General features: G+C 30.6%; 2 protein-coding genes across 3 annotated transcripts in view; one reads left to right on the top strand and one right to left on the bottom strand.

Annotated features, from left to right (window-relative positions):
• LOC127724169 (uncharacterized) overlaps positions 1-25,786 on the bottom strand; it is a 483,200-nt gene that overhangs the window by 391,378 nt on the left and 66,036 nt on the right. The window lies entirely within an intron of this gene.
• On the top strand, positions 1,030-23,861 carry LOC127724163 (cyclic AMP-responsive element-binding protein 3-like protein 2). 2 transcript variants are annotated; one of them, XM_052231046.1, is made up of 8 exons: positions 1,030-1,284; positions 13,299-13,470; positions 15,429-15,755; positions 17,548-17,738; positions 18,251-18,394; positions 18,829-19,044; positions 20,314-20,506; positions 21,370-23,861. In XM_052231046.1, the coding sequence occupies exons 1-8, from the start codon at positions 1,186-1,188 to the stop codon at positions 21,705-21,707; spliced, it is 1,680 nt and encodes a 559-aa protein (XP_052087006.1). In that variant the 5' UTR covers positions 1,030-1,185; the 3' UTR covers positions 21,708-23,861. The 2 variants fall into 2 exon arrangements, with proteins under 2 accessions (XP_052087006.1, XP_052087007.1); XM_052231047.1 differs by lacking the exon at positions 1,030-1,284 and adding an exon at positions 9,286-9,327.

The raw sequence follows: 25,786 nt of genomic DNA on the forward strand, positions 1-25,786 counted from the left end.
TGCCACGGTCAAATTTTACGTGTAGAAATTTCGCCGGTTTCGTGAATTCAGTACAACACATCATTTTTTTTCAACCGAAACAACTTCCACCGTAGAAATGGAAATGTAGTTCCAGTAGGATACAATTGCATTCTATCCTACCAAAAGTTAACAAGAGTCATTGCCGGCCAAATTTACCATTACATTGTTATATTTTGTAAGCAATGGGTAAACATATGAAAGTGATGATGTTTTAGAAAAAAAACCTAATGGAATTTGAATATTTATAAGTCTAGATAAGATATTTAAAAGATTTTGAAACAATATTTTGTATATCAACAAATAAAAATGTATCCAACGGCTAAAACATCGCATTTTGATACTATTTGATACAAATATATCTATTTGTATAAATAGGCATTTTTTTTAAACTTTACTATGACTGAACTGGGACTATTATACTAACGTTAGTATAATAGTCCCAGCTATGAAGAACATCTGGAACCAAAATGGGTAAAAGTTTGTTTTGGGTTTTAAATATCATGTGTTGCTTATTTTTATACATATAAAAGTAAAAGAGCAAGAACACGTTAGATAAGAAAAAAACAAGTTGAAATATATTTGGTAATGAATAAGGGGGATCCCCCTTCTTTTTGTTTTGTGCTCAGGATTTTTGATACCAAAAAATAATTTTGGATCAGACGCCTGTGTGTATTTTAGAATTGCTTATATCGAGACTTGATTAATGACCCATTAATGTTTTTTCGTTAGCACTTGTGTAAATCCGTCAAAACCGGTGGTTGTCCCCTCATTATATTTAAAACTGATTTGATTGGTCGAGCAAAAGATGACGTCTGATTTATCAAGTTGACCCCGAAGTAAAATTCATTCGCATATCGAAGTTGCATGTTGTTTGTTAAATATACACATACACAGTAAATCAATAAAAGTATATACATAAATGTTCGTCATATATTCCAGTATATGGATTTTAAAGATTCGTAACAGCTTGAATGCTTCTGTTTAAATTGAATATAAAACTAATTTTATTGGTGGAATGATTCACGTGGTTTGCAATAAGGTTGTTTAGCTCAGACAGCTCGATCTGGATAGGGAAAAGGAGAGGACACATTTAACAGGCGGCTGACCCACGGAAAACGACCCATCCCTCGAGGTATTCTAGGACACCTCCCGGGACTTACGACCATGGACTTGCTATACGAAAGTGATCAAAAACTCGGCGATTTGGAAGAAGACATGTGCGATATATTGGACAACGACGCTTTTCACTCCCCCTCCTCAATGGTAAGGATGCTATTTTGTTGTTCCATATGTGATACATTTTAAACTAATTTAATTTACTGACTTCGTCTAAAAATGTCTCAATGATTTTTGAAAAATGTATGGATAAATTTATTCAAGAAGACCAAGGTGAAAAATATGTTTTAAACAAAACATGCCGGTAATTCGTGATTTAATTTCCATATGGTTTTGAAATTTGTAGTAACACGCCCATCTCATTGACCACGGATGGATGATTTTATCTGTCAAAAGTATGACAGTGAAATGTAAAGTAATTATATGTAATTTGATGTGTATTTATTGGGGACAATGGCCTGCAGTAGTTATAAAGTATGAAAATTTGTGAGTTTCGAACCGGTTCTTGTTGCAAATAATAACAAACAGCTGTTCCTAAATAACATGTTTTGCCTCAAGAAATTATCCCGAAAATGTATATGGTAATACCTGAATATTTCAGGTTCCTGTTTGAATCTTTGTTTGTTTCATACAGTAAATTTTCAAACAAAGAACTTCCTTGTCTTCTAAATTTTGGCAGAATTCTTGGGAAACAATACATATGTACATGCAGTAATAAGATAAAAATCATTTGGGATTATTTAAAGTACAAAAATAGAAAAAGGAAGTTAAGATATTATTTTAGTATTTAGTTATGCTTTCTGATGGAAATTATACAAATACTTCTGTCAATGATATTAAACAGGTTGGGAACTACCCCTCAAAGTAATGACTATCCCTTTTATGAGGGGTTAATTTCAAGTGATAAAATTTTTTTTTTTTAAAAAACAACTTTGAAGTACAAAAGGGCACATATTTACGTTATTTGCAGAAACTTTTCCCAAAGAACAATAGGTCTATCTGGTATTATATTGACAAAACATGTCTATGAATTTTAGAATTTTTTTTTTCTTTTAGAAAAGTTGTTCCAAATATAACGAATTTTCCCCTTTTTAAGTTAAAAAATTTTTTTTTTCTTTTTTACTACAGCAAAATAACCCCTTGCCATATAGACAGTCCCTCGTTTAAGGGATGTCCCTCATTTGGGGGGTTGATCCCAACCTGTTAAAGCTAAAAAAAAAATGACATGAGAGTCTGACCTTTCCATTTTCTGTGTTTGAAATTTCAGTAATAAGAATAGGAAAATCCCCTGCTTCCCTTAAATGTACAAAAACTTGCAGAACCCCTGCTGGTTAAATCCAGATTATATACAATTCACAGCTAATGTGCCATTTCAGGAGTAAATTGACCTTAACTAGCTTAAGTATTTATCTGTTATTAGAGCACTGACCATTAGTACATGTGTTACAAGTACCATACATAATTAGTTATAATTTGACAGGTAGTTGTAACATATTACATTTTCGTCCTTATTGAGGACAAATCTCAGTGGTTTTTTTGTTTTGATCCAGTTATAATGCAGTGTGGGAATATTGCAATATGTACACTGTAGAACCACTTGAAAACTTAACTTTCAACGAGATGGGACCACATGTTGTTTATTACTGATAAATGATTTAAACCTGGAATGAATTATTAAGTATGAAGCACTGGTGTAGTCATATTGTAACCTATGTTTATTTATATGGAGGGATAAATTCTTTACATTTGCCTTTGACTGTATTTTATCATTTATACATTGTATTAATTATAAGACAATTCTAAGACGTTGGACATCTCAGAATTTACTAAGTGTACATTACTATGCACAAATGAAAGTCATTGTTTGAGGGTTTGGCTAAATATATATTTAGGTACAACAGATTCAATACAGTGTCTATATATATATCATAATTGAAAAGAACCAGACCAAACAAAATGTAACAAAACAAATATATCATATGTCAGTGTAAAATATGACCCAGTGACTGTAAGGGGTTCCCATGATAGAATATTTCACAGTTATGTCATGAAGTTTATTGGTAATTGTCTGATAATTTATTATAACATCAGAAAACCACAGATTCTAGAACTTGCTGTTAAAGGTGCTAGTTATGCAGCTGATCATTTATTACTTTCCAACAATGTACATTATAACAATCAATGTCTCTTCTGTGATACCTTAGGCAAACATATGTGAAAATTTGATTTTTTTTTAGTTACCTAATATAAATGTTGAACTGATATAACCAAAAAGAAGCACAAGTATCTAAGCCAGACAACGAAACTGAATCAGAGCTATACATGATGGAAATTCATTCCAATATTTAAAATGATTTCCAAAATGTTATGAATTGTCTACTGGGCTTCAACTGACAAGATAATGAATAGAAAAAAAGCTGTTCTTTTGCTATTTATTTCATAATTACACAATGTCCTACTCTAGTTTTGTTCAACAATTCTGCAATGTGATTCAGTTAGTAATCACTCTTGGTGGTCTTTTTTGGGGGGTGAATTCTGGTGATTGTTATTGATTCACTCTAAAATCTCTCTGAATATTCGACTGAATGGTAAATTAAATCAGAGTTTCATCACTTGTATTCACCCTGTTTTTCAGAAATTCACTCTCAGCACCATCAAGAGAGATTTTTTACAATAGTCATCTTGTGTGTCGTGTAATATGATAACTTTTTTTTATTATTTGGTACAGTTTTTTTATTCAAAAGATTTACGATCACACGTTTTAAAAAGAGGAGGAAAATGGCTCCTGCAAAGTGTGTGACTAATGGTTTATTTATGTGGTAATTTTAAGAAGTAGTTGTTATATAATGCATACTAAACATGTGTTTTAATCATCATATGCAAATTAAGTTCAGAAACAATGGATTTTATTGAGGATAAATTTGTACCATGTCTCCATGTGGGAAAGTTGTATCTGTAAGCAGTTTGTCTTCATGAAACTTGCTGAGCCAGCAAATTTGATTTCAAAGTTTTTTAATGATTCTTAAGGAAAAGAAATTTTTACTGGGTTGATTTTAGATTGGCTTTTTAAGATATTGTCACTATTCATTACCAAAAAGGTAAATAAAAACTTTAGGGTAGGCATTATGAGGTGCAGAAAACTAAGGAAACCATGAACACCGGTGGTTTTCATTTTGAGCCAGGATCAGTTTTTGTACAAAATTTAGAAACAAATTACAGACCTGTTCACATCAATCTTTATTACTAAATTCTATTCTAAGCCCTTGAAACATATTAGATAAACATTCAAGAATTTAAGTGACAAACACTGGATTTTGTAATTCAATTTATCCCAATCTGTTACGTAATTTCGTCAATTCATGTTGTCAACCAAAATAATGAAAATCCCTTATTGCAGCTCATATATTACTTGCATATGACATCTCAAAGCAGCTGGCACAATGAATCCATTATTCCTGAAAATTCGAATGAACATAGGCATATATTTGCTTTATACCACTGCTAGCAGCATTGACCATTAAACATGTAAATGTATAGTCAACATGTTACAAAATTCAGATGTTCTTATTAGTTCAAACAATACCTTTGACCTTTAACCTGTATTGACCCTCAAGCAATTGACCACAACCTTTCAACAGAGGCATCAGCTGTGAATTAGTAAACAAAGAATTTTATCATTGAGTTATTGCATTAAAGTGGAGTTTTCCTCTCACCCATAACTATGTTTTAATCATAGGAGTTCAGACATTGTAAGATGATGATGTGGATGTGATTCAGACCATGATTGTTTATTGTTCTTGGTAGCCTTAGTGTTAATTGAACTAAGGGGCTCCTAAAGGGGGAATTATGAATGTCCTTAACTTAGTATTATAACTGTAGTAATAAAGTTCATGATGATCTTTTTTCACATTTTGTCTCCCAAACAATTCCAAATGCCTAAGTCTAACCTCTGGAATAAATGCAAAGAACAGATATATTTTTGTACTTGAATTTTTGAGGTTAAGATACCATTGTGCTATACACATGTACATGTAGATAGTATAAAATCTAAGATAGGTAAAACTTGAGAAAGTCGGAAGGAATAATAGGTATATTAACATGATTAATGTACATGTTTCTTAAATGTACCTTATCTGGTTTGAGGAGACAAAATTTGGGGTTAGAAACGATTTGGGAAAAATCGTCTGGTGTTTTTGTCTAAAAATTCAAAGCCTTTGGTAAAATTCCACATCTTATCATTTTTATAAATGTGCATTAACTGCATTATAATTTACATGTAGGTACGTGAAGATGCTGGATGATCAGTATATTAAGGGTGGATCATAAAACAGGGTGTTGAATTCAAGTGTTACAGTTCATTTATCTAAAGAAAAGTAAGAAGTCCTTAGTTTACCCACCCGTCTATGAATAAAATTTACGATAACAAATTAGTACATTTACTTACTTATCAAGACTGGAAGTTAATTTTGAAAAGATTTCTTTTGTCAGTTGGGTGTAAAAGCACATAAATAGACTTTTGAACTAATCATTCATTTTAATATACAACATAAAAACTTATATAAAGTGTAATTTATTATGGTAACAAAACAGTTTTGTGAATGGAGCATTTAAATCCTGTTTCCTGTTTCTTCATTTGGAAACCAGTTAATGAATGCCAGGCACTCATAAAAGCAAGACTTCCTAAAGAGAGACCCTGTGTATTGGTGATACAAACATGTAACAGGAAAAGTTGTAATTTATCTTCAATGTAACTTGCCAACTAAATATTTCTTTTTCATCCCTCATGTTAAGTTATGATATTAATGATGTTTACATGCAGTAACTGATGGTGACAATTTAAAAAAAAAAAAAGAAGAAATGTAGACATCCTGTTTCTTCTTAAAGAAAAAAAGCACATGGTAGACTTAACAGTCCTTTCCTTCTTATATAGTTTGTTTATTTTTACCATATTACACCACTACTTATCGAGAGACAAATTTTGGTAACTGGAAAAAGTCTTCTACTGCAGTTACCAGTAGCACTACAATCCATTTCAATTATAACTTTATTGAAAGAAAAAAGTGTACAAAGAAAGGGACTTATGGAAGGCTTATATATAGGCCAAGGTAATGAGTGAGGAATTTTAGTGCTAGTGAGAAAATGTTCTGTTTTTAGCAAAAAAAATATTTTCTTTTCAGTTCTAACTTTAAAAAAAATTCTGGATGGAAATTTGCGTGTAAGGGTTGTCTGATCCAATTTTCCAAAGATTTGATCTTCGTACTGTTTATTTTTCTTTTCATATGACCATACGGTTGCTATTTTACCCTTTGAACTCTGTACCAAGTAAATATAAACAAAAATGTACCTTTGTATATATATATATCAACCACAAAAACTTTCCAGTTGCAATTCAACTATATATAATACTATCATAAATAATTTATTTTGGGGTCATAGTATCAATGAAATTGATTAGATACATGGTAAAGGTTCAACAGTTGTTCTTTGGCTTAATACTACATACATTCTCAATTGATTAGCTGGTACACAGGTGTAAGAGCTAAATAATTCCTCATGTGATAATTACTAAGGCTGAACTACCTGCACCCCCCCCCCCCCTTTTTTTTATTGTGAATTTATAGGTTGCTTTATGATTATAATTTGAAAGTGAGATTTTATTTCGTATTTGTAGGTATTTCAAAATTTCTTTTTGATGGGTTAATTTGTGGAACTCATTGAAGTGCATGTCAAATTCTGTGTTTAAAAAGAAAATTAAATATCCAAAATCTAATTGCATGGGCCAACAGTTTGAAATTGTAGAACGCTGCAGTTTAAAAAATTTGTATCAAATCTGTGTAGGTATATATATTTTTGAAAAAAGTTCTTTGTTAGAAAAGGGAGAGGATAACTTTAAAGTTGACTTATTTCGAAAGACAAACTTCGGTATACTTATAATTAGTCTTTTCCAAAATATTCATATTGTTGACTGATAAAGTGTAAAGTAGTAATGTTTTTATCAATAGGAAAATGTAAACTATAGGGTCATATTTGTGACATGATGATATATGTATCTTATCTAGTTCACACACCTTCTGTGGGATATGTCACCTGGTGTACAATGTCGCTTAAAAGATGGAAATATCAAATACGCACACATTTGTCAGTAAGTTTTTATCAGTTGTGGCACAGGGAGATAAAGCGAACTTTATTACTTACAGTCTACTTTTCCATGAATTGCATGCAAAGATGGCTTTTTATTAAGATGATGCAATGCTGTCTTACATACATGTAGATTTTGTACACTACAGTAATGGGCTAGGTACATTTGAACTACGGATATTGTTTTTGAAGAATTTGGACTAGTTTTGGCATAATGTTGAAATACTTCATTTTTGATATTCATCCCTTACAGAAAGAGACATTTGTTCTTCATAAAATATATTGAAAATTACTTCAACAATATAGATATGCTTAGTTCTTTTTTCCCCCTTTAAAACCTTAACCACATCAAACAATATTGTACAAGTCATGCAACTTAACAATGATGAATGTTTCAGTAATTTGGTTTAATTTGATTTCCCATAGAAAGTGGTGCATGCAGTAGTGTTTGTGATGATCTACATATAAACCAGACATTACCATGGAGGTTAACAGTCTTGATTATGATCTCTGTAATATAAGTCTACCGTAACTTGATTTGACTCAGCTTTTCTTACCATGATCTAGTTTGAGAAGAGAATGTAGTAGTTAGTTTGTTTTACTTGACCACTTTTTTGTCATCAGTGGATGAAAACTTTTTTGCCGGCTGCAGATTGGTGAAATGAATAATTATTTCTGGATAGGAAGGTTTCCATAGCTATTGGAAATGGAGATTGTTTGGGTTAAAGTAAAACAAAATATTTTTTTTTCAAAGGTTGCATTTAATGTTTGACCTATTTCCTAGTTTTATTTTTCGATCCATGGCAACCTTTCTCGACTCTTAAATCCTCTTAGTAGTACCATTATGTAATTCATATAGCATTTGGTGACAAATAGTATGTTTCTATAAGTGTCATTTTATGGTGGACACTGTGGTGGACCATAGCTTCAACAAACAAATGTTTGGCATTTATTTTAACAAAATCTAGATGACTACTGACAAATCAACTGATCTTCAACAACCACCCTCCCCTGAAGTCTTAACATTTTAGTATACAGTATAGTGTTACAAATGTAGGTCATTTGTTATTTTTAATTTAAATGTACTGGAAGATACCCTTATCTACATTAGATAGGGTTTTCTTGCAAGTAGAAAAGTTGTTTACTTAGGTTGGATCCATTCCATAGTGGGAGTCAGCACTAAGTTGATAAAAACCTCTTAGCTTGGACAGTTTGAACCCACTGGATTGGATACATGAATGCTATTCCTTTTGTTTTATTACAAGACAACAAGTAAAATCCATTGAAGCAAGCTAGTAAGCATTTGTATTCAATACTTAGACAAAATATGCTGTAAACCAACTTAATTTTGTGAGGAGAATAATAATAAGATGAAAAATCAATCTTTGTGAACATGTAAGATTTGGCCCTGCCCATATAGAATTATATCAAGAAAATTAGAAAATTGCATCAAACTCGAATAGAAAGGGCTAAAAAAGAAAAAGTGTCCACGAATATAAGTTGGTAAACAGTATCAGAGGTTAAAACTTGGAAGATTTGGGTGTTGACCACTTTTGATGGGCAAAAAAGTGAAATCTTCATAGAAGTGATGTAGTTTTAACAATCAGTAAATGACCCAACTTATTTTATATGTTACAGTAATACAAATAAAACTATAAATCTTGCATTTTGTTTTAATTTGCATAACAACAGATGTCCCAAATATTGTAGAAATATGTTGGTTCAAACACACATATTTACAATCTGTTGCCATCTTCAATCTGTTTAAAGAAACTTTCTTAAAATTGTCCTTTCCCATCTTACATCTTTGTGGTTTGGATAATCTTTGGTCAATGAATAAAGGGATTAATTGACTTTTATATTGAATATTGATGGAGATAGGTTGCAAGATGTGAGTTGGCAAATCCAGGTTGGCAAGCTGACGCAACATTGATAAGTTTTCTATCAATCGATATGGCGAACAATGTACCGGTATACTATCCATTCAAATTTATGAGGAGTAACCGTGCAGCCATGTTTGAACTTATGGAGGATATCGTGGATTATTTTATGGTTGTTATTTATTTGTTCTCTTATTTCATGAAGTTTGAAATGTGAAATGAAGATATAAAGTCTTTTTTTGTATTCACTTTTGTCTCATCTTTTGTTTAAGGATTTGAATTGTGCTTTTAAACTGACGATTATTGGATTAGATTTTGTTTGTTACAATTTCAACAAGTTGTAAATATTGGTACTTATTGTTTATTTTGTGGCTTTGTATTTGTATTCAATTATATATTCACTTTGACCTGTTTAAAACTGCTAATTACACAATGGAATGTGTTACTATAACTTCATCAAGGGGAGGTAATTACTTATTACAGAGTGGTGTAGGGGAGACAATTACAAGGATATGGAATATTCCCTTTTGTTTTCAATATCTTAACCAGCAGCATTCATATGTGAATAAATTGAAGTATTCTAGAGAAAATGGAGGATCAAAACATATATGAATATTTGATGCTTGTCGAGAAAGATTGTATCCGCATTGCTTTTAAAGTACTTGAAGACAATTCCTAAATTCTATAAATCGAGCTACATATGGAGATAGTTCTCAGTTAACTGAGAAAAAACAAATACACTTTTATTGTTTACAAATTATTTATCTAATAATATGAAAAATATGTTATGCACATCAGCTGTTCAATCAACTGTCATAGGAGGTTATAGATATCAATATTTGTTAGTAATACTTGAAATTTTGATTTGATCTTTAACCCCCAAGTCATCTTAATTGAGAATAATTATTAATAAGACAATATTCTTAGTACAAAAAGAATGAGGAGATAAAATGTTGACAGACAGATTGTGTTACCTGTCAATTCAAATGGCCTAAGGGGAAGTAATTATTGGTGGCTAAATTGTCTCAACTCCTTTAAATTAAGGGGTATTAATATGAAGGGATCATTTTATAAATGATAACTGAAGAAGAATGGAGGTCGAAGAGGATATGTTGATAGATATAATTGTTAGTTTTCATACTTTCTTAATTGATTGATAAAAAAGTGATAGTTAGATTATTTATGTCAACTTTAGATGTTGATAATGTGCTCTGGATTTTTTTCTTCTTCAATCATATTATGTCATGGGAAAGTGAAATTTTAGGAGATTTTGTATAGCAGGTGTATTTTATTAAAACTGAAAAGAAAATGGAATTTTTTAATGGAAGGTTTTTGATTGACAGTCCTATGAATTAGGTAACATTGATAATAAAGTTGAGGTTTTTTATTGCAAAATGTTGGTAAATATTCAAGATTGCTGCCACAAAGAGAAAAAATGTGTGAAAAGTATCTTTTTATACATATACATGTATAATACCTTAATACTTGCATTTTTTTTATGTTATTAAATGACTGTAAATGGTAGTGCAGGTTCATTTTGGACTTTTTCATGTTTTCCATCATATGCATTCTGCAATTTCTTGATGGAATGCATCATGGAGTGCATCATGCTATTATTTAACCTTTAATAACTTGTATCGTTTCATTTACAGTAAGGTTCTTTTGTGCCTTTTCTGTATTTAATTTAGCCGTAATTTACAGATACGAGACTTATGAATATGAGAAAATAGTCAAAGTTTTTGAACTAATAAGCTTATTTAAATAATACATTTCTAAATTTAGCCATGTATGACAATGGAGGGTAACCCAAGTCATGATATTTTTTGTCCAAACTTGCGTCACCTGAATGGTGTGACGTCTCTATAAACATGAGCGTAAACATCGTGAAACTATATTTTGTTAAAGGCTAAATAATCAGACCATATTTTAACATGTTTAAATTTAAAAGATTTGATTTTTGATTGCTTCAATTTTTATGGGAGATGGTTACGTTAGAATTTAAATCAAGCTGGTTAAAGGTAAAAAAAAATTCTTTAAGGATGTTTAAATTGGGGATGTAATCAAGTCTAAATATTTTACGTAAATTTGTTATTATAAAATTCTCTTTTGTTCAGTTTGTAATTTCTCTCCTTTTTCATGTGAAGGCGGGATATTTGGGGAAATATATGGTGCATTTGTAATTCACAAGCATTATTATTTCCTACTGTTATGAATCATACTGGTACAAATATCTGAAAAATTAGAATTTTTATTGATGAAAACTAGTCAAGTAAAACCACCGAATGAACTCTTTTTCAAAACAAAAATGAATATTTTCATAATAATCTGTAATATATTGTCATCTATTGACTAATACTGAAACCAAAACAGAAATAACTATTATATATACTGGTACATGTGTATTCAGCTTAGTTGTACTTTTAGTATTATTTGTAAGTGGAGGTAGACTTTCATAAGGGAAATAAGAGAAAACACAAGAGGCCATTGACCTCAGTGTCAGTAAACCTCTGTAAATGATGGATTTGTTACAAGTTTGTAGTGTAGGTTTACATTATCATTGAGCCAAGAAGTCATTAAGGAAGCCTTTAGATTTTGAAAGTCTGTGTTGAATTTGTTCCACCATGCCAGAGCTTTATAGGGAGTCAAGGTCGTTTGTGAAACTTGTCTGGACTCTGGACAGTTTAGAGCTTATATACTGAATAAAAAAAGTTTGAACCAAAAATCTTGAAATTAAAATTTTCAAAGTTGCCAAAAAATAAATTTTTAGGAAATTATTTGGTCGAATAAATATTTCACCTTATGATTATTTTCTTTGTTACAAATTATAATTCAGGTGACGTTACATTTAGAAATTGTAGTTTATTTTTGAAATATGAAATTAAAAAAATATGTTGCTAAATTTTTTGTACCCAGTATATCATAGTAAAGAGGCTTGTAAATTCATTGTATAACATCATGGTGTGGATTCATTTATTTTTTATGGATTGAAGAAAAATATATTTTCTTTGATATGGTTTTGGCCAAGTTTGCATACAATCCTATGAGAAATTTATACTTTGTTGAACATTTAAATTTGTGCTTCATCTGTACCCACGAAAACTTGTACCTAACGAATAATAAGGAATCTATAATACATGTATTTAGAATTTGGAGGTCTTTGTTTTAATTCTGCTGTTTAGTTGATGTTGAATTAATGTATTTCACAAAAAATGGGAATCCTGTGCATTGTTTGTCTTTGTTATCAGATGATTTGAGATAAAAATGGGGGTTTCTGGTTTGTTTTTTTAAGGGGGATATTATATATAATGCTTCTATTCAACCATGGATATTCAAATGTATTAAAAGCTTTTCTTGTTATTTTAGGCCTAATTGCGTAAATAAAAAATCTTTCAAATATTTAAAAATGAAAATTGGAAGTGGCGATTTTGTTTCTAATCCGTAAATGTTTGTTGTATTAACAGATAAACCTTGTCCTCTTCCTGTTTTGTATCCTTGAGATTACATGATAAGCATCTGCTGTGGATCAGTCTGCTTACATTTAGTTTTCCCGTCCAAGATGACCACATGTATTGTGTGTCCTTATAATATGGAAGTTGGTCATTATTATGTATGTTTTTTTATTGACGATTTAATGGATATTGATATACTGAAGAAATATGTTATTTTGCTGTGTAAATCATACTTAAATCAACGTTCAAGGCCAGCGAAAATATGTTATGATTAATAATTAATGCAGTTAGGTGGATAGTAATTATTGATGTATGAACTCGAATCATTTGTTTACATCGTTATGGCATGTAAATACTAAATCCATTTAGGAATTTTCATTTGATATATACATGTATGAATAAAGTAACAACTATCAAGGGAATATTTGGTGTTCAAATTTTGGAAGAAAGTTTTTCGATTGTAGTTAATTTATTGTTAAATTTTGCCCACAGATAAGATTAAAATGAACACTTACATGTACACTGTGACACTAAGCTAGCATGACATGTTATACAATGCTTCTACAATAGGTCTAGCTATTTCTGACTACTGCAGGAAAAAAATGGTCTAGCTATTCCCAACTGATGCCTGCAAAAATGTTTAGTTCAAACTAGGTTGTATACTGGTAATAAAATAGTAATTTGTGCATTTCAGAGCTCTGATGACTACATGGACAATGACTGGCTCAACAGTTTTTTCGAGGACCCTGTCCTCAATGACAAGATGATTACAGATGCTGTTCCCACACCAAGGATTCGATCAGAACACAGTTATTCTACAATCAACAATGATCCAACATCCCCCTTCGGACTTACAAAAATTGAAGGTAAATAAAACAAAACACAACCTACACAAAGTATGAGTCTAGAACTCTTTGAATCAACATCTTACGGACGTCGTCAAATCGTTTTGTTTTTGTTTGATATTTGTATCATGTAATGATATCTCACAAGCAACATTTTACTCAATATGATATAATTGGCTGAGTTACATCATAGGGTAGACTTCATTGAGCAATTGCAGATAAATATTGAATATGCATGTATTTGTTGGTAAACAATTAGATGTATAAATTTATTTGGTTTAGATTCAAGTTATTCAGGTCGATTATATAGTGTTATAGATATGGTGATCATTTGATGTCATATTGCTGTTGTCTTGAATGCTCATTTATTCTTATTATTTCCGAATACAATGTATTAAGCTTTTTTCAAAGGCAGAAGGTCCTTCTTTAATAAACACATGTTGGCAGAAAAATATTAACCAGCGATAAAAGTCTTTTAGACACATCTTCGATTAATTTTTGTCCACTCCAATGTACACAATGGAAAGACATAAATTTTAATAAACAACTAGAATAACATATATAGTGTGTGTGTGTGTGCTGTTTAGTCACACCCTATTACTGGCTATCAGTAGGGCAGCTGCAATGGTATAATATAGTATGTGTGCTGTTTCGCCATATTCTTTTACTGGCTATCAGTAGGGCAGCTGCATCAGTAAATGATTGCAAAATCCATTGTTTTGTATTTGGCAATCATAACTGCAGACAAAAATCTGCTGTTCAAGATAGCACAACCAGTTTTCCATAGCAATCAGGAACACAGATCCTTTTGTATTTGCCAAAATGATAGCCAGTAATAGGGTGTGATGTAACATAGTCTCTGCTATTGCCAATGGCCCCAAATAACTGATTGAAAAATTTTAAGTAGCTGGAATCATTTTAATTAACTATACCGGTACATGCATTTCAATATTGACAGAGAGGGTGTTCTGATGGACTGTTTACTGGTAGTTCTTTTGTAGGGTTTAAGATAACATTATCTACTTTTATTTATCTTGAGAATTAAGTATTACATATCTATAGTGAATGTGATTAGGTCATAAATAACAAGATTGTATGTAATCAATGAAAACGGCCTGAATTTGTTGTTTGACCTAGTCATGTGACTGCACTGCAGACTAGTTTTAAGTTTTAATTGTCTAAATTTTGATTTTAATTATTTTGATTTATTACATGACTTTAAGGGATTTATTTGACAGTAAAAACATTTGTGAAATATAAAATTCTTTTATAACTTTTACGATGTTTTACTAATGAATAATTTAGTACATGTAAACTAGGCCTAAAATTATTGTATTGATGTTTTTCTAAATAAATATTTCCAACATCACACACAATTAAAAGTTTAGTACCTAATGCATTGTGTCGAGAATTTTGGCCTAGTTTTCCTTTAAATTGTACCTTTTGTTTGAGTTTAATTAGTATTTACAGTGGTGTAAAGTTTATTTTGGCTCTGGGGAAATGTCATGTCCATTGTTTGCATAAGGTTTAAGGGAGATAACTGAACATATTTTTAGTAGGTGAAATAAATGCATTATCAGAAAAAGACTTACTTAGCATTGAAATAATGGACAGGTTAACTATATTGTAAGAGATCAGTAGTCTTAGAGGAAACTGTCCTCAAATCAGGCCTTCAGTTATTTATGTAAAAGATTGAAACATTTAAAATCATGTCCTTGTGCCATGAAGATTGTTGGCTAGTTTTATAAACATAAAAGTAGTACATGATAGTCATTATATGTACATACCATATGTAATGTTCTTAAAACTGGAGTTTCCATTTTTGTTGTTTTCAAATTACATCCCCATTCTTTTGATTTTAAATAGTGTGTGCTTTCATTGGACATTAATTTACCTTTCTTAATGTATTGACAAATTATTTCAAGCCAGCTAAGTTAAAGCAGTATATTTATATGTGTATTAATCATCTTGCATTTCAGAACTCGACTTTTTTGGGAACAACCAGGCTCTGGACTTGTCAGGTACAACAGGAACTCCTAACAAATCAATCCCGGAAATGAGCATCAATCTGACGCAGTCATTACTGAACGTTACGCCAAAAAATGAACCAGATGCAACATCACTGCCCATGATAACTACAACAACTACAAGATCATCGGTGTTGACAAAACAGCAACCAACCATAATTCTTGCCACATCAACTCATAGTCAACCGACACAAGTTGAACATGTCATATCTCATACGGCACCAATCGTTACCATTAAAACAGAACCACAAGATTTCATTGAATATTCTGACAATTCAGGTAATTTATCTACGGAGTGTTTTTCTGTTAAAATTATATACATATACTTTTTCTATGATTTTGACATTCAGACAGTAACTTGGTAACACCTGTTACCAGGTCGATGTATGAAAATGTCTGATAGGAGTCTGATAACAGTACATAGAAAATGTAGACATAGCACACAGAAAATGTAGACACAGTACACAGAAAATGTAGACACAGTATACAGAGGATGTAAAAACTGCACAGAAGATGTAGAAACAGTACACAGATGTACAATAGACAAATCTGTTTGTTAAAAATATTGTCTTCTCATAATTATTTTTTTTCATTATTTAAGTTCTTGGTGTTGCATTTATATTCATAATTAATAATGGAAAGGATATTTATGATTTAAATTTTGATGTTCACCTTCAAAAGAGGCCTTTAGATATGGGGCAAGCTAGTACAAATTATGTTATAGATAGCAGATCCTTTGTTATGATATAAAATGCTTATTTTAAGAAAATTCTCTCCTAAAATTATTAATACAGGTCTTGTAGCCTATGGAGTGTATTATATTCATTGTTAGAACATTCAAAAGACAATAGACATTATTTATGATGAGGCAATTATGGAAATTGTTGTAATTTGCCATATAATTAGTAATTATCATTTATGATAATTGTTTAAGTATTCCATTATAATTGACCAGAAGTAATTTAAAAGTGTAATTATGAATGTATATGATGTGTGAAGACAATAAAAATGTTTTCTGTCATGGAAAGTGATTTAGTTGACACAGGTTATAATTAGGGCTTTATTACACCTAAAAATGTCTACTAGGCTCAAAAAGGGAGGAGTTCACAGTTATTTATAAATTATTTCATGGTACTTATTCATGGTGGGGAAGGAATCTGATGAAATCCTTGAATTTCTGATATGTCAGTTTCTTTTGTTTATAATGTTTTATTTAGTGGGAACTTGTCATTTGCTTGTCAAGTAAATGATGATATTAGTTTTAAACCTGTTGTTGACAATGAGCCTGAGGGAAAATACAGCAAGTTTGAAATAGAAGATAAATCTGCCGTTTTGTCTATAATATTGTGTTAAGAGCAGCTATGATCTTGATTAATTGTTCTTTAATCTTGATCATTTCTTTTAATTCTATTATGATAAATTACATTTCAATATATATGCCTATGGGCAAAAGTATACACAACATGTTTTAACCCATTGATCATGATAAATGTAGTACATGTACACCAGACTTTTAGTATAGGTTTTAAAGTGCTTTTCTTTGTTAATTTGAAAAGTAGCACAATGAGCCAAAACCAGATAAAATTTTTAATGAAACTTTAAAAGACTCCTGTATAATTTTGCATTTAAACTTTTTAACTTTCTTGTTCAATTTTCCTTTGGTTAAAATAATGATCTTAAATTACTACAAAAATTGGATATTTGAAAATAACAACATGTTTTGTTGTTCATATAAATTAGCAAACAGTTCTTTGTTTAACGTTTTTATCGTGTCAATAAATGTCTACAAGTGCATATGATATCATTAAGTATCATGTACAAGTGGTTATGTTGTACCAAGAACAATATGGCGCAAACTTCTTTTTGTTTTGCCGTGCATAAGTGCATAATTTTAGCAATTTTTAATCTTCAGAAAAAATGTAGCATTTTTTAAAACTTTATTTAAGATTACTGATCATTAATGAAAATCTTGGGGAAAAGCAGTGATTTTTGACACCACGAAAAGAAGTCTTTGAAATTTGCTTAGGTAAATCATTTTATAATAGTATAAAATCTTTTAATTTTTTTTCAGTAAACATTGACTCATTACCACTGCCACCAACTCCTCCAAGCAGCTCCTGTAGCGACAGTGACGGAGGATTGAGTCCACAACGATCAGCACCATCTAGTCCTATTCGCCACATGCCTCAGAAAGCATCACATTGTTCATCGCTATCACCATCATCATCTAAACCATACTCTCAGCCATTCTTCACCAACCCTGTAAGTAGGAGACATGATGATTTAGTTTTTTTCGAAATTTTACAACCCCTGAATGCATGAGACATGATGATTTAGTTTCTTTGAAATTTTTCAACCCTGGAATGTAGGTAATTTGAATATTTCATCATCTGAACAACAGCTTAGTCTTCAGCGTCTCTTGTTGATTTAGATAGGCTCTCCTGTTGATAACAGTTAGATGTGTAATTGGACAGTGAAAATGAGATGGGAGATTATGCAAATTATCAAATAATAAGCTAATTATAAAAGGACTTAATTTGATTTTCTATTCTATTGCTGCCAGAATAGTTTGGTAAACTTGTACATATTGGAAAACTGTAGTTGCAATGGAAAATTTTTAATTAACAAATGAACACAAACGTAATAATTGAGCTAATAATAATCACGTTTTTTTTAAGGCACATGAAAAATCTTTTTGATTTCTAAGCTTGATTATGTTGTAATGTTTTTTTTCCGAGGACTAAAAAATAAAATAATTTACATGTATTTTACAGATACCACAATCAGGAGTGCTAATATTATCAGAAGAAGAAAAGAGAACATTAATATCTGAAGGGTACCCAGTACCTAATAAACTTCCATTAACAAAACAAGAAGAAAAAAATTTAAAGAAAATCAGAAGAAAAATAAAAAATAAGGTAGCATTCTTTGTGTAGTTGTATATTCCAGTTAGCAAGTAATCTATCAAGTAGTTACAGATTTTTTGTTTGTACTGTAGTTTTGTTATGTCTTAATGTAGATGGATATCCTTCCTCTCTTGAAAGGAAAAAAAAACATTGTTGGTACCATAAATACGACTTTAGTAATGGAAAAGTTAATGAATTTAGATATTATTCAACATTAGTTTAAATTCATTCAGATAGGACTTTGTATATAAATATATTCACTATTTTCACAACATTAAACAAAGTAAAAAATAAAACAGATCAAAATAAATAATGTTACTAAATAGTACACCATTGTAGACATTGACCTAATTTTCATATTGTTCCATCACAAATTTGAAATGCAAATATGTCAATTTGAGGTAACTGACAAGAGCTCCTTTGTTAATATGTAAAACATTTTGCAGATCTCAGCACAAGAAAGTAGACGGAAGAAAAAAGAATATGTTGAGGCTTTGGAAAAAAGAGTGGAATCCTTTTCACAAGAAAATAATGATCTGAAGAAAAAAATGGAATTGTTAGAAACAAACAATAGGTCTCTGATAGGACAGTTACATAAACTACAGAATATTGTGGGAAAAGTCACACGGACAACTAGTAACGGAACAGGAACTGTGCTTATGGTTAGAAAATAATCCGTTATTATCAGGGATTAAGACTTTGAGAGGGATCATTTTATTATCTCCCCTTGTTTTATGTGTGATAATAAACAAAGATTTATATCCAGGAGGATATTGGACTTAAATATTGAGGATGTGAAACAAGGAAATGGACCCGAATTATTTTATTGTAGAAATGTGTTTTTTTTTACTTGATATAATTTGTTGAATTATGATCCCTCTCAAAGTTTTTGGTTAATTGGAAATCTGTGTTGGTTAAAGTGCTATGTAAATAAACTGTTGAAAATCAGGAACTGTATGAAGTGAATATTGGAGAGAAAATCAGGACAAGACGAGACAAAACAAAATCAGGACGAGACAAGACAAGACATTGCAGATATGAAAGCAAAATTTGACAATTTGTCCCCACCGTGATATTTAGTGAAAAAAAGAAACAAATCCAGCTGTTGCAAAATAATAAGCTACATTTGAAATTTAAAAATCACAGATTTTGATTTTCAACAGTTGGTACATGTATGTGTCTAGTTTATGTTCATAAAACACAGAACCATTGATATATTGAATATTATGAGTGTCTGACTGGAGTAATATTGTCTTAATATGCTGAAATATTCAAATGTGTAGAATATAGTAACCTAACCATTTTGAAAAATAAGGGTTGTGTAAATAAGTGTCAACTTTGTAAAGTTTTGGCAAAATTTTTTTTAGTTGACAAATTGGGAAAAGTAAAAGGATTTATTTGTAATGACAAAAGAAAATGAAGGAAAAAAACAGAATGATGAATAGTTTGTATTATAGCTGACACATGTTATTTATTTCTCGGATAAATATCACGTTAAACCATTATGTTTTTTCTCATGAATATCAAAATTTTATGTAAATTTATTACTAAACAGTTTCCTAATTGGCTGTATTTTATTAAGAATCCCATATAACATTAGAAAAATTCAGCATTTTAAAGCAGTGATTGTTGGAAAAAAACGTATACGTTCATGAGAGCATTATTACCTCAGTCAAGACATACAATTTAGGTTTAAAGAAAAAGTGAAAAACAAATCAAATATTTACATGTAAACAATTATATTATAATCCACAGTTAGGTCAAATTTGAGAATAAAAAGATTCAAAGCACTTCTTGTGAGAAAAAATAAAAATTTTGTAGAAAATTCCAAAAGGGGTTATATTTACGAGAGAAAAAAATATGGTAAAAATTTGTTTACATGTAAATACTTCAAAATTAATAAACTAAATTGTTTGCATGTTCTAATGCAGGTTTTGGTTTTGTGTTTTGCTGTATTTTTGGGAAATTGGACACCATCCTCGTTGAATATTGGTTATTCTACGAGTTCTAGCATGATGAATGGTGGGGCTTCTTTATTTTCCAATCCACGTCTGCTTCAGCCATCTCCCAGAATGGGACCCTCGGTGCAGAATCCTAAGGTGGATGCTTACTCTACTCCAAACAGTGAGTATGGGGTCAAGGGTTATTTTTATAATTTCTTGACTTGCTTATTTATACTTTTCAGTCAGCTGCATATATATGATGGACAAAGTAAAGTGCGTTCTTTACTGAAAAAAGGTGTTAGTGTGTGAACCATGGTACCTAAAAAAAAATTTTGGTTGGAGTGAAAATTTCACTACCAACCAACATTAAACAGGATTAAAAACTATAAATATAATTTCATAAATTCATTTTCAATCTATATTTTTATCAACAATAATTGAATTTTATTTTGTGGGCAGACTTGATGTCTTGATGTTCAAAATTTTAAATTTCATCTATTTTGGAGTGATATATTCAATATTCAAACAAAAACAATTGCATGTTAATGATTGTCATTAATCAAAATTTACTTTTAAAGTATGCATGACACACAGTTAGATTTTCAGTATAGAGTCGTACCATACTGCTGAAGTGATTAATAATGTAAAATTTAAACTTTTAATGGCTTCCATAGTATATTCTTGGATAAAACGAATGTCTCAAAATTGTGTTAAATGAACAAACTTGGTTCACTTTATGTTGTTACTGCATTGATAAGGGTATTACATTGTCTGGTTTCTCTATTGATGATATACACCTGAAGAACAGGGAACTAGTTCTGACAATTGACATAATCTTACATTAATTTAAACCACACAAATTGCTTATTGGGTAACATAAATATCTATGTTTCATATGGTGTCAATGAAATACATGTTCAAATATGGAAAAAAAAACTTGCTCAATAATAAAGAACGAAATTGTAGATGAAATATATAAATTCATACATATTTATGAAAAGAATGAATAAATGAATTTTAATGACAATTATTTTATTTTTTTAGTGAAATCTAGAGTGCTATTATCCTTGTTTGAAGAACTAGAAGATTCAACAAGGTATTATCCGTATGGCCCTGTAACACCAGGTGGCACTGGAAAAGAATCTCTGTCACATGATCCCATCAAAACTTGTGAGAAGGGTCCCGAGATATCACCACCAACTTCTGATGACAAAACTGACAAAAAAGTGGAAGTCGTAACAGTTGATGCCAGAATTGGTCATGGTAATGCCACCATCAATGAAAAAGATCCATCACAAGCCATAATGCATCCAGACATATCGGCTTCAGCAGATTTCTTACAGCAAAGTGGTGCAAAAGCTGTTGATGTAGAAACAGCGTAAAAAAAAACCAATTAAAAAAGTGCTCTAGCAGTGGTTATGGACGTGGTATTCCGTAGAAAAGTGCATTTGACAAGTTTGTTTTAGTCATTTTTAGGAGGGTTTATGTATAGGTACACTGTTAATATTTGTTTTTGTTGATTACAGCTGTTATGTGAGAAGAATTGTTGTTTTGTGAATTTTGCAAATGTTTATTGATGACCTTTGACCTTTTAATTATGTGGACCAATTTCCGTTTTAGTGAGGTCTATGTGAAACTTTCCATGTTTGTTACGAGCGTGGAAGTTATCTCTGTCTCTTTTATAATCACCTTTTTTTGCTATCTGTTTTACAATTTTTTACTGCAGTTTTATTTTTTATTTTTAAGGAAACAGAAAAAAGTAAAAAGAGAGGAAAGTAATTTATAATCTTTTTTTTATTCTGGAATTTTTTTTTTTTTGTTTTCTGTATGATGGCCATGAGTTTGAATAAAGGATCATTGAAAACCAACAGAACCGGAGAAAAAAAATCTTATTTTGAGAAATTTCTTGTGTTACCATAATTAAAGGTCCACATAATTGTATTTATTATTTTGTTGATTGTTCTCTGCTAAATGTATTTAGTGATACAGTGGTGCTTCGGCCATAAGTAAATTACTTGTTCACTGTCACAAGAGAAAATCTGAAGTTGAGGTTGAATAGTATTCAGAATTTCCAGTACAAAATGTAACAATGTGTTTGTTTTAAAATACCGGCTTTGAGGAATTTAAAAGAATAAAATACAAATCGTATTTTTTAATTCCACCTAGACTATCATCACCTGTGAACAGTGGACAAACTAATTTTGCTTTAATAGGCCTGACATTTATGTTAGCATCTCAGGTGGAAACGTTGATCGTAAAATTACTTTTGAGATTGGAAGTATTTATTTATTTGTAAATTACAGATCATTATTTATCAATGTTGAATTGTTAAAAGATTATTTTGAAATTTTAATTATTTTCAATGATATATTAAACAATATTTTTGCATCTCTGTGATAAAAAATTATCATGACTTGAATGATTTATTTTTATTTTATTTTTTGTTTGCAGTAGAAAGAAAGATAACTCTTTGGGATTTTATTTTTGACAAAAAGTACTTATGGTATCTTTCAGTCAACTTCTGATGACCGATTATTAAGTTTCAATGAATTATTTGTTTGTATTTTTGTCAATGTCTAAAAGATAATAAGAGTACAATAGTGCATATTCATATGTGTGAATGGTCATGTGTGATAGTGAAGTGCATGTATTGTATGTGTTTGTCTCAGTTGTAAAAAAAAGTTATATATTTTATTCATGAATGGATGAGCTTTTCATTTATCATTTTATTGAGTTGCAATATTTTATTTTCATGCCAGTAAGTGCATGAAAATTGGCTATTGTCGGCAAGAGTGCATTTTGAACATTTAGTTATTTAATGAAATTGTATTTATAAAGTTTTAACATGAGTCCAAAATAAATTAATCGTAGTTTTATTGAATGGAATTTTAAATTTCCATATTCGTACAGCATTTCCAAAATAATCACATCTTCTATGCAAATGGTGTTGTAAAAAAACAGTCATCAAATTTCATATTTATTTATTTGTATTTATCAAACATTAATTTATTTTGGTTTCATATTCAATTATTTTTGACACTAGTCACATGTAAATAGATTATAGATGGAAGGGAGCTTCCATAAAATATGAAATGGTTGTGGGTTTCAAACCATTATTTCATTATATCATATGTCTGCAGCAGTACAGCTGGTTGTAATAAATTGATGTACATCATGCATGATAAACATTTGATGTACAACATACAAGGGAAAAATCAATGTACAAAATAATTATATTTCATTGAATTTGTTTATCAAGACAGCTAAAAAAAAAGTTCAGACATTTTTTTTTTAGATTTCATCAATTTCATGCGCAACAGAAATTATAAAGTTCATAAATTATTTATTTGAATCAGTTGAAGAAAAAAGATAAAATTTTGAAGTGTTTACAATGGACATTGAATTGTAGAAATTAGTAGGAAAGTGCTGTTTTGCATCATTTATCATTGTAAAATTTCGGGATTACAATGGGCATGATTGTACATACAACATGTTAAAAATATATATTAATATATCAATAAAAAAATCAGATACAATTGTGTGTTGTCTGCCTTTTTGTGCCAAAGATAAGTCTTCAATTGGTGTGATCAGATGTAAAAACAAGATATTTGCTTATTTCTTGCCGAAGGAATATGTCTACTTCATTTGGTAGGTAGATCTAAATGTCCAGTAGTGACTTGCCTTCTTTGGACTTAGTCAGTAAGCTAGCACTATGCTATTGTTTCAATACAAAGCAGCATTTATATTCATATTGGTGCTATTTTAGTATTCCAAGACCTGAAGATTTAAAAAATGATTCTTGGCAGCCGTAGATTTGTTTACATTTAACCCTCAATTCTCCTTTACTTCCATCTTTTCAGTCAATCCTGATTATTTACAAAATTTCGAGGGAAAACACTGTAGTGCATAAATGTAGCAAAAAATATCAACGATCTGCCCTCACCATCACATTCTCCAAGTAACAATTTTTTTTAGAAAAAAACAAAAAAAACATTGACTTGGGACAGGCACATGAATTAATGATGGTGGTAAACTAGTTTTTTTTTCTCATTTTGACAAAGTAAAAAAAGTGAGATTTAAGTGTGCTGTTTCGAGGGGCAGCTCAATAATGTAATAGTTTGTGATTATGACAGTTTAAAGGGAACCACTAGTGGTAGGTCAATGATATTTGGTATGCAGTTGTATTAATATTGGAACATCCCATTTCATACAGATTTTTTGACCCGCCCCCTCAGTCATGGTTTATTGACTTATTAACTTTTGCATAGTTTACATGTTAAAGTTTGTGATTGGGTCAATTTAAGATGAACCACTAATAGTTAGTCAATGATATTTAGTATGCAGTTGTATTAGCAATTGCACATCTTATTTCCAAGGAGATTATATGGATCTCTGCCTCATGTCTCAATGGCTTTGAAACTTTTGAACAGTTTACACGTTCAAGCTTGTGTTTAGGTCAGTTTTAAGGGAACCACTTATGATAAGTCAATGGTATTTGGTATGCAGTTGTATAAGTGTTGGCATTTTTATTTCCACCAAGGTTATTTGGCTCTCCACTTTCAGTCATGGTTTATTGACTTTGAATGATTTACATATTTACATAAAAGTATTGCCATTTTAAATTGTTCCCTAAGCATCATCTCATATCAGTTGTTAGTAATGAAGATCTCGATCAATAACTGCTTTAGAAGGATTTACATTTTATTATTTAAAGATACCATACTAAAACAACTTCATCAGAAGAAGAAATGAAACATTGTCAATGACTATGTCTTTGGTAAATTTTGTTAAGAGGTGATAAAAAAAAAGTTGAAGGAGAGAAAACAACATGATCAAAAGAAAACAACAGCCTATTAAACCCTGAGATTAGTGAACTCAACTTTTAAACAATTGCCACACTATGGACACCACAATAATTCAGTGACAAGTCATATATGATGAAATGATGGGGTGGCGGCATCAACAAATGAATAATATATGCAGTTGTCTGTAACACAAATATCATGTAACTTCCTTAAACGGTCAACTAAATCATGATAGTGTCTAAACTTTCGAAGAGATGACTTCAAATTTGCCATTTAGAAACCCGTAGTTCAGTGTCTTCATTGTATGAATAAAATCTTGATAGAAAACCCAAACTCAAGAATATTGTATCTACTGGGAAACATATAAACATGTACTCTTATGAAAGTCTGCTGGATTATTCCTACATGAAAATGGTCTTCCATGTTGACACTTTTCAACAAATGTTGGCATAAATATATGGAACAAACTGCTATTCTGGCCAACTTGTTCAGTCCACTTTATTGATCTCATCAAAACTCCTTGTATGAGGTTCTTGATTTCATAATTCAATAACTTTTTAGACCATTTTTCTCTATTCTGTATTCGAATCCCAGGCAGGTGCCCTTGATTCCAATCTTAATTTACTGAGATTTCAGTTTTCCTACCGAAGGTCTGG

This window comes from Mytilus californianus, unplaced genomic scaffold, assembly GCF_021869535.1.
Source record: "Mytilus californianus isolate M0D057914Y unplaced genomic scaffold, xbMytCali1.0.p SCAF_14, whole genome shotgun sequence".
NCBI lineage: Eukaryota > Metazoa > Mollusca > Bivalvia > Mytilida > Mytilidae > Mytilus > Mytilus californianus.